The 22,832-nt window shown below is 40.0% G+C and overlaps 1 protein-coding gene across 2 annotated transcripts in view; it reads left to right on the top strand.

Moving 5' to 3' along the window:
• Positions 1-16,723, top strand: part of LOC120723304 (roundabout homolog 2-like) — an 80,398-nt gene extending 63,675 nt beyond the window's left edge. Inside the window, exons 16-28 of one of the 2 annotated variants that reach the window (XM_040014686.1) lie at positions 1,123-1,247; positions 1,340-1,511; positions 2,491-2,667; positions 3,735-3,761; positions 3,917-3,956; positions 5,519-5,646; positions 6,308-6,580; positions 7,378-7,540; positions 8,684-8,941; positions 9,792-9,994; positions 13,209-13,370; positions 13,511-13,765; positions 15,088-16,723. In XM_040014686.1, coding sequence (XP_039870620.1) covers positions 1,123-1,247; positions 1,340-1,511; positions 2,491-2,667; positions 3,735-3,761; positions 3,917-3,956; positions 5,519-5,646; positions 6,308-6,580; positions 7,378-7,540; positions 8,684-8,941; positions 9,792-9,994; positions 13,209-13,370; positions 13,511-13,765; positions 15,088-15,089 — 1,985 coding nt within the window. In that variant the 3' untranslated portion in view covers positions 15,090-16,723. The remainder of the gene's footprint in view (positions 1-1,122; positions 1,248-1,339; positions 1,512-2,490; positions 2,668-3,734; positions 3,762-3,916; positions 3,957-5,518; positions 5,647-6,307; positions 6,581-7,377; positions 7,541-8,683; positions 8,942-9,791; positions 9,995-13,208; positions 13,371-13,510; positions 13,766-15,087) is intronic. The other variant, XM_040014687.1, reaches the window with a different exon arrangement.
• Positions 16,724-22,832: the final 6,109 nt, after the last annotated feature.

The following is a 22,832-nucleotide window of genomic DNA, read 5'->3' as shown; positions in this document are numbered from 1 at the left end:
GTCATCTCAATACTGGGACAGTACATTTGTGTGAGTCTGTTTAACGGTAATTGCTTTGGAAAGTCAATACTGCCTAAATGTCTGAATATAGATATCCTCAAACTGAGCTCAGTTAATTTGTTAAATGTAATAAAAATAAACCGCATCTCCTATGGCTGATTTAATTCCTTTGTCCTGCCAGCCTGTCAAGTACTTTGCAGACACAGCCATATCTGTTCATAGCCGCTCTTTTAAGCACAAGCTACATTATACAGGGAGATTTGTTTCATCTGGCAACAAAAGAAATCTATTGTTTTGTCATCTTTTTGCTATGTAAATTACCTGAGGCTGATGTTGAGCTTTGCAGATGTCAAATAACTGGCAGAGGTCAGGATCAAATCTTGCACAAATGCTCTGTCATACACTTCTAATATGCTGTTGTGTCATTAGTTCATATGCGCTAATACATGGCTTGGTGCTTTTGACTTTGAGAGTACAGACACCATGTCCATTTTGCCTGATTTGCACAGTTCCATAGATATGATCTTTTTGCCTCCTGCTGCCTATAGTTTCTTTAAATTTTACATCTATCTATGGAGGGTGCCACAATCTCTAATTTTAAAAAAGAACTATTAAAGTTTGTTTTTTATGCCCTTAGTCTCCACATACACACCAAGAAATCACCTCAAACTTATTATCAGACATGGGTACTGACCAATTTTATTCAAACAGACATGCTAAATTGAGTGCATCTACACTGGAAGCATTTGCATGTGGCCAATATGGTGTAGTGCGAGTAGGACATGATGAAAGTGATTTACTTACTGGGTTCAGCAACACAATAAGAATCTCACTATTAAGATAAGAAACTGAGATGAAGTACTCCCAGCAGCCATCTGCCAGGCTGGCTTAGGAAATAGAAAAACCCATGTTGTTTGGCTTGCTGAATTAATATGAATTGAGGTAGCGAGTGAGACAAATCCCTCTTTGACATATGAAAAAAGAAATAAATAAAACAAGACACACTCGTTTTTCAGAATAAACTATGTGTAGTGATTTCATTCTTTCTTTCTTTTTTACCTTTTCTTTCTTTAATCTTTTTACCCCCCCCCCCCCCCCCCCCCCCCCGGTGTGACCCATCAGCACCAAGTGCGCCTCCACAGCAAGTGACAGTGCTGACAGTTGGAAACCACAACAGCACATCCATCAGTGTATCCTGGGACCCTCCTCCTTCTGACCAACAGAATGGCATCATACAAGAGTACAAGGTGAGCCCAGGCTTCTCCAGACTGAATAGTTTAGTGATTTAGTGATGTACAACCACACAATGAAATCTGTCTGGTGTGTCTGTCTTTGTCAGATCTGGTGTTTGGCCAACGAAACTCGCTTTCATGTCAATAAGTCTGTGGACGCGACCATCCGTTCAGTGGTAGTTGGGGGTCTGCAGACTGGAGTGCAGTACCGTGTAGAGGTGGCTGCAGGCACCAGCGCAGGGGTGGGGGTCAAGAGCATACCCCAGCTCATCACTTTGGGTAATCCACTCTCTCTCTCTCACAAACACACACACACACACACGCCAAACCTCGAGTCAAATAAAATGACCCCATGATAGGAGACCTAGGTCTCTATCACAGATTGGGGGTCTGGGAAAATGATTTATCAATTTATCGCACTTGAAGAAAGAAAATTGCGCTTTACAACGCCAGATGTCTATAGAGAAATCAATAGCAGTTCATTAAGTGTAGTGCCTGGTAACACTGTGCCAAGTACTGTTAGCCATATCAATAATCCTCTCCAATATGTGTGCAGCTGGCGCTAACAAAGTAGACAGTGTTTTTGTAGGAGCTTATCAGCCTATCACATCTTATGAAATCACTAAAGGATGCCCAGCGTATATAAGCCCAGAATCAATATGGGAGCTCAGGCCAGATGCTCTTCATCTGTGACTTTTGACTGATATATAATAACACCCCTAACGCCCAGAGAAAGGGAAACAGGCCTGTGGAATGAAGCTTAATGATGGGGGGGTGGTTCCTGCTGGAGACTGTGAATCTAATTTCACAGCACAGTAGCCGCAACAGAAAATCAAACTCTGTCAGAGCTGCTCTGTCAATCTTGTGTCTTGCAGCTCAAGTTGATAAGTGCACTGCTGAATTGATTAACGCTATATTGGATGCACTGATGCTGTTTTTTTTTTTTATCTCTTTGTGTTTGTATTTTTTCACGGGCTCATCTTTCGGTGGTCTCTGTAGTCCATGTGTCCTGGTTTGATACATAGTGTGTTCCACACTTCTTTGATTTGCTTAAACTTGTACATTTTCACCATATTTATTTATCTCTATGTCAAACATTGTGATGATATTGAATAAAATTTTGTTACAATTTAATTTCTCTGAACTGTATTTTTTCCTGCTCAATATTTTTTTTTTAATCCCATTCAGTCACTAATACTGAAATTAAAATTCTAAATTCTTTCCCTTTTCTCCCTGTGTGGGTGTGTGGTGCCTCCAGGTGCAGAACTGAGGGACGTAATGACAGGATCGGACAGCAACAACAGCATCTCAGATGTGGTGAAGCAGCCGGCCTTCATCGCTGCTTTGGGAGGGGCTTGCTGGATTGTCCTCATGGGCTTCAGTGCCTGGTTGTACTGGAGGAGAAAAAAGAGGAAAGGACTTAGCAACTATGCAGGTAAAAAAAAAAAAAATCAATTTACATGGTTCTGCATCAAAACTGGCTCACAAAGCAAAGTAGGTCTCTCTCCAGCGGAAGCTGATGCCATCACAGATGTGACTCCATTTGAGCTGGCTGAAACGCAGAACAAAGAAAATGTATTCAGCGCGGATGGAAATAGGCCCTATTTACTTTAATTCACTGTGCACTGATGTGCATCGACTGTGCTGCGTTCCATCAGCAGCACACCTCAACACTCTAATACATTCATGCGAGATAAGTAATTTAACATCCCCTTCCATTATCAGACCATGCCTGGTGTTGTTTGCACATTAACATGAGGTACATCTAGGTTTATGTATGGAATATTCTTTTATTCCACTGCGAGTCGAGCATGAAGCTGTGTGCAAATTTCATAATGCGTATTGCAGCTTTTATTTAGTGACTTGGGGAGAGAGCAGTGCGATTTCCTAATTCAGCAGGGATTTATGTGATTGAGGGCTGGTGTTCTGATCCCTTTATTCAAAAACTGCAGGAGTTTAAGTCCAAAATTTCATATTTCCATTTGGAAACCAATGGATTCTTTTTTTTTCTTTCTATAAGAGCCATTGACTTAAAAAATTCATTGATTTCTTCATTTTTAAGTAATTTATAGCAGTAGTTTAAAAATGCTATTGCATCAGTAATTGTCTTTCTTGTTGCACACGTATTGTTTCAAGATGTATTTTGGAAGGATTTCATAAAAAAATTGAATTATGATGAGAGTGCAGATCACCTGAGGCGAGCAAAAATAAAAAAAAAAAGGTTAAAAATGTCACCTTCATTTAAACTTCTCCCTCAGGGCAGTCAGTGTAAATCAGAAAATGCTGAAATGTTAGCTGCGTTATTGCCCAAGCTTCATCAAAATATGATCACAGTGCTGACATATCAGTGATGGATGAACAAACAAAGCAAAAATGAAAGCACACAATCCATATCTTTTGAACACGAGAGCATTTTGAATCATTTTAATATTTCTAAGCACTCTTTATGCCACTTGATATGCCCTCTGATATGCACACTCTTTATGTCTCTTTAAATTGCAGTTCAGTCCTTCACCTTCACTCGAGCAGGTATGTCTTTACATTGTGCCATTGTATATACAATATCCCGGCAATTTAGGTGCCTTCATTCTTGACAGCATGTATCAGCCATTCAAATCTACAGTCATGCTGTTGATTACTTGACAGTTTAATTGTTTCTCTCTCCTCCCTCTTTTCCCTCCAAGTGACATTCCAAAGAGACAGAGGCCTGATTCGCAATGGAAGGTGAGAATTTCTCCACTAAAACCTTCAGAAACCCTACTGCTAAAGCTTCCAAGCTGACATTTCGGTGTCACATGGTGAACTTTTTAATGACACCATGCTATTGTAAAACTTAATATGAAGAGTTCTCTCCTGATGAATGGAATTTGCATTTATGCCCCCCCTTCACCCACCCCCGCCTATTCATATTGTATCAGTGCACGATTTCCACTGTTGTTCACTGTGATGAAATCATTAATCACTCCTTTGAACTGAGAGCTACCAATTAATGCAGGTGTTTTAGTCACCGGCGCGCTTCTCAGTTCATCTGAGTGAGCCAGAGGTCAATAAAGGAGGGGAGAGGTGATGAATGTGCTGTTTAAAAAGCTTGGCCTAGAGTAAGTAGAGTCATGGGTTTTATGTGGAGACAGAAGAACAATGCGTCGGACCTTGAGACTCCTCTCAGTGGCCGATAGAATTTCCAGACTGCTCAAAATGCCCAAAGCAAAGACAGCGTGTCCACAGAATATCAAAGTATTCCTGAAAACAACAGGGGGAAAGAGGTGAATTTGCTCTGTGGACAGTGGTTTGCTCTACATATTTGTTACACCTAAGCAAGCAGATAAGCCCAAAGCCAGAACAAATGTTGCAAGTAATAGACTAAAAATAAACGCTTTCTTGTAAAACCCTTTTGCATGAGTGCCTTTCTCCACACTGAAGGTGCACAGACTGCTTGCGCTACTGTGCATAGCTTTGCCCTGTTCTTCTAAGGAAATATATGTAAATATATGTATTATGCTTGTGTAGTTTAAAATGGAAATTATTGACGTAATTGTTTGAACACCTTTGAGCCATCACCAAGTCAGCTGTGAACAACTCCCCTGGCACTTGGTAAATCAGGCTCAGTGGAAAACTCACTGTAAAGCTGCACATTAAGTAAACATATGCAGACACACGGTATGTTTACTTAATGTGCAGGCATGTGAATGTTTTGCCATTTTTACAGCAGCTGATATAGAGGGGGTGTAAATTGTCTTTTTCTATTTTTTGTTCCTCCCTGAATTGCTGCCCACAACTTTCCTACCTTGAAGCGAACGCCTTTATTCGTGGACGTTGTACTTCACAAAGACAAAATGACATGGTAGCGTTCCTAAACCACCTAATGGGCTTTTGCTGTCTCTGTTGCTATGGAGACTGAGCAGCAGTGTAGCTGATCTGCCAGAGGCTGTCCATGATTCTCAATTTAAAATGTAAATTTCTGTTGTGCTAAGGCTCTAAAGTGGATTTAGTGTGTATTTAGGCCTGCCTTGCTTCTCCAGGGAGAGTTAGGGGTGGTAGAGTCGAGGGGAGGCAGAAGTCTGATTTATAGACTTGCCATTTTATGTCTCTCTGTTGTTTATTGTTGCCTGCGTGCTCGGCTGCTCCACGGGCGAGAATATGCTGAATGAGTTTTCGCGTCAATTTGTTGTTGATGCAGCAGGAAGAAAATAAGCAGGGCAGGCTGAATATTTAACAATGTCACTGGTTCTCTGGTGTCCTTTCCACCTCTCATCCACCTTTGTCTGACTTTAAACATTCTCTCACAGCCGTCCAGGGTTGCTAAAAGCAGGTGATCCAGGCCTCCCCTGGTTAGCTGACTCCTGGCCTTCCACAAGTCTCCCAGCTAACGGGGGATTAGGGAGTCCAAAAGGCGGCAGCAACTTTGGCCGAGGAGGTAAGAAACATAAACAAGCCGGAGCGATGAAGAATACGGTTTAGCGATGCCTAGTTGGACAGTTTTGATGTTGATCCCTTGGGAAGCATGCTGACAGGATGTCACACTTAAGCACATATACACAAATAGGTTAACACACACGCACAAATTAAAACAGCCTTTAAGGGCTCTGTTTTACTAATTTGATGTGACAAGCCTGATATCTGGCTTAAATTTGCACTGTTTAGATATTTTTTTCCCCATCATTCTTTGTCATGCTCTGCCATTGTCCGTTTTTCGAGGTTGCGCAGAGTGGTTGAAGTATATTGGTTTCCATTATGTGTTTGTATGCCTACATGTTCTCAAAGTTCAATGGAACCCTGGTGAGCTTCAGGCTTTATTCGTGCAAGACTGTTGAGCTGAAGGTTAGCACTGTTTGAGCATCCCTCTTGTGAGCACTCCACTCGGCTCCCACAGAGCATTGCATGCTAATTATGGTTGTTGATAATCACTTTCATTTATATCAAGTCCATTTGAGAAATGTATTTAACTAATACAGAGTGCTGGAGCAGCAGGGAGTGTTAATGACCTTAAAGATCGTTAACTTCATGTCAACTTATCTCTCCATGATGCCTTTTCCATTTCCCTCCCCTCTCTGTGTTCATCCTCTTTTTTGCCTCAGATGTTTTACCGTCTGCAGCAGTGGAGAAAACTGGTACCATGCTGTCTGATGGTGCCATCTACAGCAGTATCGACTTCATGGGGAAGGCAGGCTACAGCAGCCCAGCACGAGGCACTCAGCCCACCCCCTATGCCACCACTCAAATACTTCAGTCCAATAGTTTCCACGAGCTGGCGGTGGATAGGCCAGATCCCCGCTGGAAGGCTTCTCTTCAAGCCCAGCAGGAAATAGCAAACCTGGGCTACTCGCTAACTGACAGACGCCCTGGCAGTGGTATGAGCCACGATGAAATGATCAAGATCTTTGTTTATTTGATTGTTTTTGGTTTTGTTTTGGGGTTTTTTCATTTTATGATAAACTCCTTGGGTCTCTGTGAACTAAGTGCAGCATCTTTGCAGCAAAATCACAAGCACTTTTTCCCCTATCATTTAAATTACTGGGAGCTAAACCAAGGAAAGACCAAACTAGGAAGGAGAGCATTTGTTTACATATTCACTAAAAATAAACCCTTAGGATAATGTCCTTAATTACTCTTCTGTCTTCATCACAATTCTACCCTGGGAGCTTATCTTGCCTAGAAATGTCACGCAATCATGACACATTTCTTTTGGGTTAATTTGATTAGATGGAAGAAGAAAATCCCTCAGTGTTTGGAGCTATTTATGTAGCTTCTATACATTTAGTAAAGTCGTGGAGGCTTTTCTGTGTGTTTTTTTTTTTTTTTTTTTTTTTTGCACTATAGGCCGTGTGCTCAGTTAAATGTCAAGCTAACCACAGATAAAGAGAACAAGTGGAGAAGCAACTTAAAGTGGCTTGCCGCAGGTTTTGATGCCTATTTAAGAAATGTCAACATTTAGAAAATGTTGTAATGTGCTGTCAGCACACAGGAGAGACGAATAATGAAAACTGGGTAGAAGACGGGTTGGGTAAAAGTTCACAGAGAGAAGCAGCAGAGAAAGATAGAAGGTACCTTTTTCCAAGCAAAACCGAATGTGTGTGGACTGAGAGTAGAATAATACTCTTACGTATTTTGTATAGAGGAAGCTAAACCTCTCTTTGCCTACCCCCAGGTGCAAAGGCTGGGAAGAAAAAGAAGCTAAAAAGTGGAACAAAAACCTCTAAATCAAATGGGACATGTTGGGCTAATATGCCTCTGCCACCACCACCCATGAACCCCCTGCCTGGGACTGAGGTTGACCTTGACTGTTACCCCCAGGAAAATCATGGAGGAGGGTAATGTACATTCATATGTCATCAGTCTCTGTACTAAAACACATAAAAACAGAAAAGAAACACATGCAAACACAGAGCCTGCACTTGGGGCCCAAGCAGAGTGTATGCATGGGTGGCTTTGTGTTATTATCAGAATTTGGATATAAGCTCCCTGTTTAATTTACCTTGTGAAAGAAAAAAGAATTAGCTGTATTAGCCTGTTAAACGCTAGTACCCTAGTTAGCTGAGTGACTGCTGGCCTACATTTAGCCCTTTTGGCTAAGACTAAGCTAAAGTCTTTGTTATGAAAAATGGATGTGGTCGCCATGCTGCCCCACACTAATTTCTGAACTCTGCAATGTGAAGCCTTTTTGTTTGTTTTTTGTCTATGCCATGTTTTTTCGAGTTAGAAGTGACTATATTTAAACCACATGATGAAGCGCTAACAGTGTGAGCTTAGTTAGCAAACTATATCCTTAACATAGCTGCTAATAAGTGCTAATTAACATATAAACAAAACACTATAATTTAACTCAACAAAATTAAAAAGTTTTTGGAGTGAATTACTTTTTTTTGTTATTTATCTAGCACCATTTCTACAGTTGTGAAACCACTGGGTGTGTTTGAACCCAACCACTAGCTGGGGATCTTTCTGTGCCTGTGTGGGTTCACACCAAAGATATCCATATTAGGTGCTTGTCTTTGGATTATGATAAATCCAAACAGGGAGCTGGTTTAACGGGGGCGGAGCCTCACAGCTGAAGGCTCTGTCTCCCCCACTGTATTGTTGGAAGCTCTAGGAACCACAAGTAGGCCTGCACTTAGAGAGCAAAGTGCTCTTTTGGGATAATATGATATGATGATGAGATATGACAGATTCTGATTTTTCTGAATGGTGGCTAAAGTGCTACTCTCTGTGTGGTAAATCTTCTAGAGCAGATGTCTTCAGGACCACATTTTGCCATCCTGAATTGCACAGTCACACTTGCATTGTAAAGCCTAAACATATTGTGGCTGCTATTTTCTGATCATTTAAAAGTGTTGAGAACACTTTTGTTATTGGAATATTTACAGGTATTTTCTGTCTTTGGCATACATCTCTAATCAGTTATTTAGGAAAGTCAATGTGATGATTAACATGAAAACATTTTGTCCACATGCCAGATATGACAACGGCAGCTGGGCACCACCAATGTCTGTCCAGACCTACCGCCATCAGAATTTGGAAAATGAAGTAGAGGAAGAGAGAGGTCCCACTCCTCCCCTGAGAGGAAGGTCCTCCTCCCCAGCAGCAGCTACTTTTAGTCAGCCTTCATCGTCCTCTCTCAGTTCTGCCCACCATGAAGAAATGCAGTCCATCTTGCAGGCTCACTTGGATGAGCTGACTAGAGCCTACCAGTATGAAGTGGCCAAGCAGGCATGGTAAGATTCCCTTGTAAAGCTAGGTTTTATAAAAATTTATTTATATAGCACTTTTCAATATACAGTAAGCATCACAAAATGCTTCACAACCAAAATGCTAGAACACCAAACAAGGAAAAGCAAAGATGGCTTTTTAAGACCACCTTTCATATTCTTGTTTTTGGTAATAATGTGAAAGTGTGAAAGCTTTGCATGGTAACGCAGATCCATTCAACTATGTTTGCTTTGCTCTGTTAGAGAGATGCATGTAATTTTATTCATTTTATTCTGGTGAAAGTTTGGATTTTGCATATCAATGGAAAATGTCTGAGCGCCTTTCAATGCTGGTATTTACATGTGTCAGCTCAGACCTGCGGCCCGTGTGTCTTGCAAGCGATAAAAACATCTCTCCATTGATTACACCTTTGATGGAGCATTGGAAAACTTGACAAGTCAGTGGCGACATGGAGGGTAATGACTGGGTTTAGTCTTACATGCTGTTCTGACATCAGTAAATAGAGTTAGTAATTATGCATGCATCTCCTCTATGGTGGGATGCGAGCCATCATGGAGGACAGCTGTGCGGGAGATAACAGGCATGTTGGTGACAGCCCTGCCCATCCAGATATCCTTAATCCAGTCCAATTACAACTCCATTGTGTTAGCACAACACACACCAGCACTGAGAAAGTAATCAGTAAAATCACTGCAGGCATTCATAGTGTATGCACATTGCATCTCCACCCTCCTGAATATCTACTGATTCTGAATTTGTAATGCTTGTTTTGCAGCATTTTTCATGCCCATTATCTGACTTCTGTTGCTTTAAAAACATTTTATTAATACACACTGTTTCCCCACATTTAAATAGGCATATGAAAACCAGTCCAAACGTGTCCAACTCCCCAATCGACTTCATGTCTAGTACACTGGGTTCTGATTTGGGAACCACTCTCCTTTCTGAAGATGAGGAGGAAGAGGAGGAGGAGGATGAAAGATATGCTGTGGTGTCAAAGAATTTGTGTGGCTTTGAATACACTCCTGGTCACAGCATGGATAACCTTGAGGGCTCAGGTAAAAATGTTTTAAAAATTAATTGCTGTCTTCATTTTTAAGTGAATAGACCACTGAGTCATTGACACTATGAGGTCATGCTCACATGGAAATATGGGTAAATAATAATGCATAGGTGCTGAAAATATGACAGATATTAACATGCATGCTCTAATTATATTTTTATATGCCTACACCAAGTTCACCGATAGCACTTTCATTAGGAATATGGATAATTTGTGAAACTGAGGTATGATTATTACTTATTTATGGAGCCCATTTTTAATTCATAGCTTTCACTTGATGTGTTCTCACTGAAGGCATGCCACTTTTAAGAATAATATCATTCCCATGTGAGAATGTAGTTAGTAGAAGTTTTTCATCTTCAGTGTAGTCGATGAAAAGCATAATGATAAAAAGAAAGAAAGTACAACCTCTCTCAATTTCCAAATTTTACGTTGGAGGACATAACTAAAAAACATTTTTTTAAAAATACAATCTCAGATGAACAACAATGCATTGCATATTACACCATGTAGCAAAAAATAAGCCAAAATGCTGAAGCAGTGTGTGAAAAACTAAGCCATGATTCAGTAGCTTATACAATTACCTTTAGCACCAAGTTTTAGCTGTTGGACAAATGGCCTCACATTTGACTCTAGAATACTTTGGAACACAGATGAGTCCATATTCGACTCAGTGATTGCAAGGTTCCTGGGTCCCATGGCAAACTACAAGCCCAAACTATCCCCCTTCCATTACTGTGCTTGACAACTGGTATGATGTGTTGGTGGTAATATACTGTCTTGGGCTTTTGTCAGATGTGGTGCTGGGCTGTATGGCCAAACATCTCCACTCGGAAGTCTTCAGATTATCCAGATGCAACTTTACAAACCTAAACCTTGCTGCCGTGTTCTTTTCGTGAGACGAGACTTTCTCCTGGCAACCTGTTTCCAAACAAACCATACATATTCAGTCTTTTTCTAATTAAACTGTCACAAACTTTAACTTTTCACATACTGACTGAGGCCTGTAGCATCTGAGATGTAGATTTTTTTTTTTTTTTCTTTTTTTCAGTTTCTTTGAGGTGAGTTTACTGCGGAGTCCACTCCTGGGAAAATTAGCAACTGTCTTGAATGTTTTTCACTAATGAATAATTTTCTCACAGTGGAATGATGAACTTCAGATTGTTTGGAAATGGCCTCATAATGCTTTCCAGATTGATTGGCAGCAGTAACTGCTTCTCTAGGATCACTGTGGATGGTTTTCCTCCTTGGTATCGTGTTAACACACACCTGAATGCTCCAGACTAAAACTGCTAAAAGTAGTTGCTGTTAATGCGTTTGATTAGTAACCTAGTTGAGGCTATAAGTGAGGCTGTATTTAGACTTTCACACATCATTTCAACATTTTTCCTTAATTTTTGTCAAATAAATAATGGCACTATCTAATATCCCATGCATTGTTGTTCATATGAGGTTGTATTTAAATAATTTTAAGACATGCTAAGGAACAGATGATTATTTGTTATGTCCTGATACAGAAAACGTTAGAATTGAAAGAGGGTGTGCTTTCTTTTCACCATGACTGCATATGAATGGGAGACATGTGGATATAGTTATGATTCACTGAAAGGAAACATGTGTTTTGCTGTCATCACTACTGAAAAACCACAAAAGTGTAGATTTAAAACATATAACAATACAGATGTCAAAATGCAACAAAAGGAAATCTGTCTCTTATCAGAGATTTTGAATGGGGTACTTAAGAAAAGGACGATATCAAAGAGGAGACAATTCTGCTTTTCTTCTTCATACATTCAGCCAATTTTGAGAAACTGCATTCATGTCAGATAGTTTCTGAAATACATTTTTTAACTCGCAACAAGAAGAAGTGCCTTTTATGGTGGGTGACAACCAATATTGTCTTTTTAACAATATCCACTATCCAATTATCACACGTAAATAATGTAAAAACGGCAGTGAATAATCAAGAAAATCAGCTTTCTAACTATCCAAGGCATTGCAGATTTCTTCAATATCAACACTCTATCTGCCAATGTGGTTGGGCCACTGAAGCTTGAAGTGAAAATGTTTTGCAGTGTGTAGCCTTGCTAATCAATTATGGGTCGGCAACACAAACACAAAAGCATAAAATGGATCATTTAATCACATGCATGCAAGCCCCCCGTACACTGTTTTGGTCTTTTAGGACATTGATTGGTCGTTTGGACCGCGATTTGCGCGCAATGTGATGCAGACAATACATTTGGGCAAATGTAAAACAGTTTCATCATCTCAAGGACATTCAGATAGTTTAGGGTTAACCATTAATACCTCTTTATTCTTTTTCAAAGAAATATTCAGACAGTCTGTTAAAAGCTGCTTGAAGTCCTCCGTGGATAGATGTCAAAGCAATAATATATGATATTTCAACATCTTTAGTAGGGCTCTACTGAAAAGAAACACATCTTGCATTTAAGATTTGATGCATTTATAAATAGGTTTACTGTGTGAAAATGTTTCTTTAAAGAGAAACTTGATGGCTTCTCCCACAGGGACAGGATTGTACCATTTTTAGACTCCATTGTTTGAAAGGTTAAGATTGAAATGTGAATTGAGAATATGTGTTTTTTAAGCCCTTTTATTAACCCATTGCAGGGCAAAATGCAGGTCAGTGTGACTAAAAATATTTACCAACATTAGCAATGCAAACATTTTATGAACTCATATTTAGCTGTCAAGAGTTCTTCCTATTTTAGAAGTGCATTCAGTCACAGCGAGGGAATTATTTCAGTCCAGTGAATCAAAACATGAATAAGGTTTTTTTGTGGTGGCAGTATTTCCACAGCGGCTGCCATATTGCATTTGTGGAGTACTTCTTTAAATAGTTTATTTATTTATTTTCAAATGCTTGTCTGGTTTTAGAGCTTGATTTTATTGTCACTCAAACAAAGAAAAACAGTTCTGTACTCTGATTCTGGCATTCAGTAGCAATATGCTCTCATACCTTCTGTTTCGACATCACATGTAGGCTAGGATGTAGCACAGACAGTTTTTGAAATTTCTAGTATTTGTTGATTTCAATCGCAGCTTTGAGTTCCGCTATCGTTCCAACTGACACGTTTGGCTTGTTAATAGATCTGCTGATCCTCTATGGGTTTTCCAAATACTTGGTTTTGAATTCATACCCAAACCTTAATATTCAATAACTGTCTCATTTCGGTCCATTATAGGTAAGGCCTCTGAGCAGTGTCTCTCAGACAGCTTTGGCACAGCAGACCATGGTACACAAGGCTCGCATAGCCTTGGACACAAGAGGGCGCCACTCACTGCTAACAAGCCTCAGACAGACAAGGTTGGAACTCTTCCCAGACGAAGAGACACTAACACAGACGGTGAGTCTGGACTTTAATACCCCCAGCTATTACTTTTTATTTATTTTAAGTCTTTTTAGTACATTTAATGAGAATGCCCATATCGTGACGTCTGATTCGTATCCTTTGCCAAACACCCTGATCTACCATCCACTCAATAGCCCACACACCAGCCATGAAGTCCCTGCACGGCATGGGTTCCCACATGCACAGTTCGTGGGCAGCTGCTCCCTCAGACCCCTCTGAGGAGTGCATGGTGAGTGTGTCCACGCTGGAGCGGCAGCATATGGCATCCTGGAGTGGCACGACATCATCCAGCAGGGCCACCCTGAGTAGGGGTTCAAACAAGAGAGCTGGCATAGAACCCTCCCACAACGGGCATCCTTCCACAAACGGCACAGAGAAAAGGGAACACTGTGAGTGTTCATCCTCAAAAGGATCTACTGTATTTGTGTGTGTGTGTGTGTGTGTGTGTGTGTGTGTGTGTGTGTGTATGCGTGCACACATGTGTGCACATTACAAATATTGGATATCTCTTGTAAAGCAAATACAAGCAAGAAAGTAATAACATGCAAGTTTTCATGAATTCTGATGCATTTAATAATTTTCACTCTGCAAAGATTAACATTAGACAGGTTCAGTTATATACTACATATATACTACATACACTGATCAGACACAACATTAAAACCACTTCTGTAATACCGTTTAACCTCTAAATATGACTAGTGGCATGTAAAGGTAAGGCTCCCATAGATTGGACTTTTTCCAGGACATCCTTCAGATGCTCAGTTGAGTTGAGATCTGGAAAATTTGGAGGACAGTTAGAAAACTTTAACCCTAGTCTTGAATGAAATTTACAGTATGAAGGAATCATCAATCGAATTAAAGGGGACATGAAGGGGTGTAGATAGTCTGTAAGAATGTTTAGGCAGTTGATAAATGTTAAAGGATCAACTACATGAGTGCATTGGCCAGAGCATCACTCTCCCAATGTATAATAGCTTCCTGTTATGCACCAGTGTCTTTCCTGCATAACAGGGAAACACACCTCACTGAAAATGTGATGTATAAGATCAGGCCACCAAGCATAGCTCCATTGTGTTTTCACCTTTCTCTCATAAGCAGCCTTAAGGCTTTCAGCAGTGGATGGCTAGAATGCACTCTTCATGCAACCAGTTCAAACTTATCTTTTGTTGTATTTTTTGTATGTAATGTTCAAAACGTAGCATCTCAGTCATGTGGGATCAACTGACAGGACTTGAGATGCTCTGACCAGTAGTGTAACCATACCATTTTGGCTATTGTCAAAGTTCCTGACACTCTTATGCTTGCCAGTTTTTCCTAAATCTAACAAACACTAAGTGTTCTCTGGAACAGTATACCACATTCAAGGGTTTGCAATATTAGCAGTGATGTTATATTCTACTAACAGTGAACCTGAAAGTTAAAAAGGCTGTTCCTATGAATGGTAAAATTCAGTTAAAAGAAACTGTAGAATCTGGTGGAAGGGGAATAATAAAATAAAGTCAGATCACCTGGGATTTTTTTTATTAAATTCCATACATAACCTAGAAAAAACAAAAACAAATACAGTTTTGGTATAGATTAAACAAAATCTTTTGTCTTGTCACCTCAGACACAGTGGCAGCTGAAAATCCAGATTGTGAGAGTAAAGTTTTTTTATATCATCCAGACTTTACATTGTTTCCTTTGTGTCTGTCTGTCTTTCTTTCAGAGTTTATGTGAAGCATCATTCCCCGCAGTTGCTGCCTGTCCCAGGACACCTTGTTTATAAGTGCTATGAGATTTTTCTCTGCGAGTGACACTGTATGATGTTTGGAAAATGGAGAGAAGACAGAATAAAGACAAAGAAGCAAAATTGTGCAGGATAAAATGCAGAGCTGTAAATGTCATGTACAGACACAGACACCACTCTCACAGTGTTATTTTCATCCCCCTCTTCAAAAGAGTAAACAGTGCGTTATATGTCCGCTTCTATTTTCTGTCACATGGTGTACAACAATTCACACAGTGGAGATGAGGAAGAAAACACACAACTAACAAAATGACTAATGATTCAAATGAAAAAGGACTTGCATAATTTGTAAATAGATTTTTTAATGTTTTTCTCTTTCTTTTGCTTTGCTATGCAAGCCAAACCCAATGTTGTCTTTTTTTGTGATTTATTACCGTGAGTCCTTTTTTTCATTAATGCTCAAACTGTTAGCTTGTTTTGATGAAGCTACTGTATCATTGTATTTTTGCACAGAGCATTTTGGTGAAAATAAGCACAAACCCATTGTCAGCTAAGCTGAGGAGGAGAATCATAATGGCAAAGAGGGGAATCGAGAACATAAACAAAAAGACATGTATACTTGGCTGTGCTGTATTTTTTGTTTTTTGTTTTTTTGAGAAATGTTCATCTATTGAGAATTATGAGGCAAAAAACACAGGCGAAAACTAATATGCCAAAATAACTAACTGTGTTTCATACTTCTTTTGCTGGGAAACCTATTATGCATTATACTAAAAATGTTTCTCAACAAATGGTTAATAGAAGATTTTGTATGGTAACCAAGTAACACATCAGCTGTGATATCCAAAGCAAACACAAATGGAAATATACTTCTCTGCCATTCCCAGCATTAATCTCTTAATACATATTTATATATATATCTGTTCCTTTTACAGTTACATCCAGTGACATGATGATAGTGCAATATTTAAAAATACAATATGACAGTTTGTGAAATGAGAAGATGACAGGAATTTGGAGCAGGTCACCTATAATGCATTGGATAGATTAATTAAAAATGTCCAATGTCACTTGTAGAGAAATAGGATGTTTTAATGACATGTGTTTATGATGTTAAACATCAAAGAAATGATACTGTTCAAATTTGTTGTTATGAACGACAGAGCAGAATGGTTATGGATTTCCACTATCATCAACATGTATAGACTTGAATGACTGCCAAATTGAAAGATGTTTTGTAAAGTTTTAAAAAAATACAGCCAATTATCATTTTCTGCCAGTGAGATTGGGAATGTGATGTCTTTACATTTGTTTGGATGGTTATGTTCTGACCGTTGTTCTGGTAATGGCTCTCCCTATGAAGAATCTTTACATGCCAGATTGGTTTGCCCTCAGGAATACACAGCCACATACAGTAGGGCCATTTTTTTTTCCAATCCTATGATGCAAAATAAAATGTGTATGTGAAAATTAACAAATTCTCTTCTCACAATTGCCTGAGTTTGAAATATGATTTGTTTTTAACAAGAAATGCCCATTTTGGATTTTTCTGAAACAATTAACCTATTTTTACATTACAAATGGTTTTAAAATATACTCCACAGTTACAGTTTAAACTAAAGAAATGTCATTCTTTCTCTCTCTCTGTATATATATATATATATATATATATATATATATATATATATATATATATATATATTATAGGGGTCCAACAATACTCGTATCGATATTGAACCGTTCAATACAGTGCTTTCGGTTTGGTACGCATATGTATCGAACAATACAAAATTTTTAATTTATTTTATCAACTTTTCTTCTGACGATGCTGTCTGTGTTGAGAGCTCAGTGGATCTGCGTTCGACTACTCCGCCTAGGTTGCACTGTCGAGCGCAGATTCACTGAGCGCAGCGCAAGCTAGCAAGACAGAAGCTAAGCTCGTTGCAACATGGCAAATTGAACCTCCCCCACCCTCATTCAGATCTGGCCTTTGGAACTATTTTGGTCTTCATGTGAAGTATGACACTGAAGGTAAGCGCGTCATGGACAAAAGTAAAACAGTATGTCGGATGTGCCACGCAATGCTCAATTACATGGGTGGGAACTAGTGCGTTAGCGCAGTTAGCTTGTTAAGGTGTTGACGCTGTCCAGCCCCACGCAAGGGCGATCCGCTGTAGCTTGTTAACGGAGATTTGCCATGTTGTGGCGTTAACGTCATTTCAGATTAACGCTGACAGCACTAGTGGGAACACAATGAATATGACTGCACATTTACTCCGACATCATCCTAGTGCAAAGACAAGTGGAAGCAGACAAAAATATCAAACCGTGACACCAAAGTATCGAACCGAACCGTGAATTTTGTGTATCGTTGCACCCCTAATGTATATATATATATAAAAGCTATGGTAAATTGTTTAAATTATCCAGGGAATCTTAAAACCAACTTTAGAAACCACGCCAATTGTTCTTCAGCAATAATTCAAAAATAAGCTGCACACCAGTGCATAAATGTAAAAAAAAAAGATGTATTATAAACAGTGTAACATCAATGTATCTACTTTCATAGGCATACCTGTATATGTAAAAATAGTGTACCCACAAACACTGGCTTGTCTGGCGTGTCTCAAAAAAAACAACAAAAAAATACCTCTTTGCCTTCTTGTTAACTTTATCTGACGCTGGGTTTTTTTTCAGAGTTTCAGGCTCAACTTCCATCATCATTATCTCGGGACCCCATGACAGCTCCATGTTACATAGAGATAGCTTTTTTTGTTGTTGCTGGAGTCGATCGGCATTGTGGAGAGTTGCTTCAGGCAATGGTGCAATAGGTGCTATGCACAGGGTGGGCTAGCCTGTCAGCATTAGTAACTCGGAAATGGATGGACAGGGATTAGGACAGGCTGCAGATACTGTGCAGACAAGGAGTACAATGTTCAATTGACCATTTAAACGCTATATCCAACTGCTGAGGTTTCCAGAAGCGCCACAAGGACAGATAAATTAGCATCATGTTGACAATTTTGTCACACTTTCACTCAATTTAGCTACCTATCATCCCATCACAAGGACAACCCAGCACACAGACACAATCCCATCACCAAATGTGACTCCTCCTAATTTACCCAATTTGTACTACATGTGACTTTAATACAGGAGCAGACTCACAACCTAGCCCACAGAGCCCAATTACAAGGTCCCTGCATTTCAATACCTACACCTCAGTCTGATAAAAGCTATACATTAATATATCGGTCTAGCGGTGATGTTGCTGACTTTGTGGGTCATTATGGCTTTTGGTTCAATAAAAATTCAGTTTACTGTAACAAATTTATTGCTGAGATACATTTTCAGCCCTCAGGGGACCGATTTGGCCTGAAACTGCTGCACTTCTTCAGATATTGCTGCGAACAAATGAAAACTACTCATAATGAAGTCCCTGTTTTACTGTGGTACAAGTAGTAATAATGACAACAAAACAGCTAAAACAATTTGATTACAAAAAATGAAATAATCCACTCTGCATATTATTTGAACTCTAGTGTAGTAATAACACTATTATGAGAAAACAACACTGAACTGATTATAGAAGCTATATTTCATTTCTTAATGGAAAATCCATTTGGAAGTAATCTACTGGGTAAAAAGTTAAGTGTTCAGAGGAATCGTTGGTGGTTTGCAGGCTTGGCCACACTGTTGAATAAGTTTTATCTTTTAAGGATGTGTAGAGTATATGTTTTATAACGTTTTGTATTTATAATAAATCGTAGTGCTTGAGATGTTATAGCTCTTCCAGCTTTTGGAGGGGATCTGTGCTACCACAAACTATGAAGCGTCTTGAGGCGACTTTTGTTGTGATTTGGCGCTATACAAATAAAATTGAATTGAATTGAACTAGCCAGGTTGCAGGTTGTTAGTAATTTCAGCTTGGTTTGTCACTTTAAACAGCAAAAGAGAAATATTAACAGTCTGCTATTTACACTGACAAAGTCAGCCTCACGCAGTTCCTGTTAGTAGACATTTTTATTTAAGATAATGTCAACATGTAAAGCGATATTAACACATTTCAGTACAGGATATTCATATCTGTGGCGCTTTCACCCCAGAGCAGAGACAATTTTAGACACATGAAATGTCAGAAAAATCCATTTTCACAGGAAATGTGGATAGAGTGATTAAAGAGCTTGTAAAGAGCCACTGTATAAATTGAAATGCAAAGAACATTATAAAGTCCAATATAAGCTGGTATCAGAGTGAGCTGCATTCATTATAATGCATTTTTGGTTTAGAAATAGTGTACATGACAGCTCAACCTTACACTAATTACACAGTAGCTGTTCAGATAGCACATGAACAGCTGTGCAATTTTTGTTTATTTTCACTTTCAAAGGAGAAAAAACAGAACTATTCGCTCACTTTTTTTTTTTAGATCGCAGTTCACCATGAGCGGTGTCATTTCATGAAATTTTCCCAACATGTGGCGGACAACCTTTTCAGTCTGAGTATGTGTAACCTTGCCTCGAAAGGCTGAATTGTGACTCATGACATTTGGCTAATTGCAACATTCAAACAGTGTGGTGGTTTACATGCACCCCACCTGAGACCCCAAGTCCTGCTCTGTGGCTCCGCTACCCTGAGGGTAAGCTAAAGGCCAATGGTCTTCAGCTCCCTCAGTGGCCAATTTATTTTCATCTTGTTCACCCTAATGGTTCATCCTTCATGTTACCACTTCACATTGTGCCACCGACATGAAGCAGTGAAGCCTCTCCTGGCAGTCTGTGATACAAGGTATCTAAGTAAATCCAAATGGATGCCAATATTGATATGTATCTTTGTCCATGCCTACTTGATCTGACTCGCGGTGTACAAGTGGCAGCCAAGATAAGTTCTGCTGTTTATTCTTGGCAACAAAATCCATCTCTAGTTACTGGAGGACCCCAAGAGAGTAAAATCTGTATTTTAGCTTCTCTTGTTAGCTTGTCTCTGTACTATTGCCAAAATAGCTTTTTTAAGAGCCTTGGCTTTATTGTGTTCTGCTGTTCTCATGGGAATTCCTTTGAGCCAGGGCAAGCCTGACATAAGAAGGCTGTTTTACTTTCACATGTATGTGCTAAAGGGTGTTTAGCTATGTTCACCTTGAAGTTTAAGATATGCATACACTGGCGATTTACAACCTGGAAGGCAAACATGATGATAAAGAGCATACATAAATGTAATGGAAAGTATGTACTCATATCAAATCAAATCAAATCAAATCACTTTTATTGTCACATCACATGTGCAGGTACATTGGTACAGCACATGTGAGTGAAATTCTTGTGTGCGAGCTTCACAAGCAACAGAGTTGTGCAAAATACAAGAATGGCTACATCTGAAACTAATAAATATATGTACAATATATAATAGTATATGCATTTCTGGATGTGTATACTAAATATTTTTCTACGTGTGTGTGTGTGTGTGTGTGTGTGTGTGTGTGTGTGTGTCTGTGTGTGTCTGTGTGTGTGTGTGTGTGTGTACACATATTTTCCAAATTAAATAGAGTAAACAATAAATAAAATATATAAAATAAAATATACAGAGTGAGACATGTGCAAAACAGTGGCGTTACTGTACAGTATGGAGTGCATAATGTTAAAGTTCCAGTAGTGAAGCTGAGGTGTCTATGACGTGTTCAGCAGTCTGATGGCCTGATGGAAGAAGCTGTCTCTCAGTCTGCTGGTACGGGACCGGATGCTGCAGAACCTCCTTGCTGATGGAAGTAGTCTGAACAGTTTATGGCTGGGGTGACTGGAGTCCTTGATGATCCTCCCCGCTTTCCTCAGGCACCGCTTCCTGTAGATGTCTTGGAGGGAGGGAAGCTCACCTCCAATTATCCGTTCAGAGCACCGCACTACTCGCTGGAGAGCTTTGCAGTTGTAGGCGGTGCTGTTGCCATACCAGGTGGTGATGCATCCAGTGAGGATGCTCTCAATGGCACAGTGATAGAAGGTCCTGAGGATGCGGGGGCTCATGCCGAATCTTTTCAGTCTCCTGAGAAAGAAGAGGCGCTGCTGCGCCTTTATCACTGTTTTGTTTGTGTGTACTGACCACGTAAGATCCTCAGCCAGATGTACACCAAGGAACCGGAAGCTGCTCACTCTCTCCACAGCAGCGCCGTTGATGGTGATGGGGGTGTGTACTTCTCTGCACCTCCGGAAGTCCACTATCAACTCCCTTGTCTTTGCGACGTTGAGGGTGAGATTGTTGTCTTGACACCAGTGGGTCAGGGTGCTGACCTCCTCCCTGTAAGCTGTCTCATCACCATTGGTGATAAGACCCACCACTGTAGTGTCGTCCGCAAACTTCACAATGATGTTGGAGTTGTTAGTGGCTGTGCAGTCGTAGGTGTAGAGTGAGTATAGGAGAGGGCTCAGTACACACCCCTGTGGAGCACCAGTGTTCAGTGTGACGGGGGATGAGGTGATGCTGCCCAGTCTGACCACTTGGCGTCTGTCAGACAGGAAGCTAAGGATCCAGCTGCAGAGGGAGCTGCTCAGTCCTAGATCCTGCAGTTTCCTGTCCAGCTTCAAGGGAACGATGGTATTGAATGCTGAGCTGTAATCTACAAACAGCATTCTCACATACGTGTCTCTCTTCTCCAGGTGTGACAGGGCAGTATGTAGTGTCAGGGCTATGGCATCATCAGTGGACCTGTTGTGGCGGTATGCGAACTGTAGAGGGTCCAGTGAGTCGGGTAGTGCAGAGCAGATGAAGTCCCTGACCAGCTTCTCGAAGCATTTGCTTACGATGGGGGTCAGGGCTACAGGTCGCCAGTCGTTCAATGAGGAGATGGTGGAGGATTTGGGTACAGGGACGATGGTGCATGTAGATTTTTTTCCCCCATATTAATGTATTTTGGGTTAGTGCAATTAAACTTTTTTAGAACAAAATAGAAACAGATTATCATACAGATGTTTTTTTTTTCAAACAACATCATGTACCAATCATTACCATGAATTAAGACCCCCCTCAAAAAGATTAATGGCTAATAATGATGTTGGTTGAAATTATTTGTTTGTATCAAACTGATAAATTGCCACTATATTATCCATTTGCTCTTAAAATATAAATGTTAGCAAACGACTTTCTACAAACTCTGCAAGAAACTTTCACTTTGTCAGAAAATATCACTTTATAATCTTCTTAACTAATTGCCAGTTTTAAAAATTTTGCCCTGATGCTAACTGTGATGTCACAATGAAGCTCTGGTATCACCATGTTTGCTTAGAGTGCAGCTTTTCGACATCTTACCCCTGGCTTCTCATCTGCCACAGTAAGTTATGTCTTGGCACGGAGCGACGCGTCTTCCCCTTGCGCACAGTGAAATTTTATAGTGACAGACAGTGATATAGCTCCATAAACAAATCTGAATTATCCACTGCTGCAGTGAGCTCCGCCTCACCAGCAGATTCATTATCTCTGTCGCCTCCTAATTCCTTACCAACTGCCTGCTTTAAGAGAAAGTAATCTTCCTCAAACACAACTGTAATAAATTTAAAATCATAAATTTGCAGTCTGTTACTTGCCCCTCTCCCCACTCATAACTTCTCATTTAACACCTGTGTTCTACAGCCCTTAGTCCTCAACCTTGGCACCCTCCTTGTCACCAAGAATGTCAGCGGCAATGGAAAACACTGCTTCTCAGAGCTGAGAAAAGCTGCCTATCTCTGACACCACCTGTT

The sequence above is a fragment of the Simochromis diagramma genome, unplaced genomic scaffold (genome assembly GCF_900408965.1).
Source record: "Simochromis diagramma unplaced genomic scaffold, fSimDia1.1 OVJJ01000676.1, whole genome shotgun sequence".
In the NCBI taxonomy this organism is placed as follows: Eukaryota; Metazoa; Chordata; class Actinopteri; order Cichliformes; family Cichlidae; genus Simochromis; species Simochromis diagramma.
Note: the sequence above shows the minus strand (reverse complement) of the source record. Positions and strands in the feature narration are given on the sequence as shown.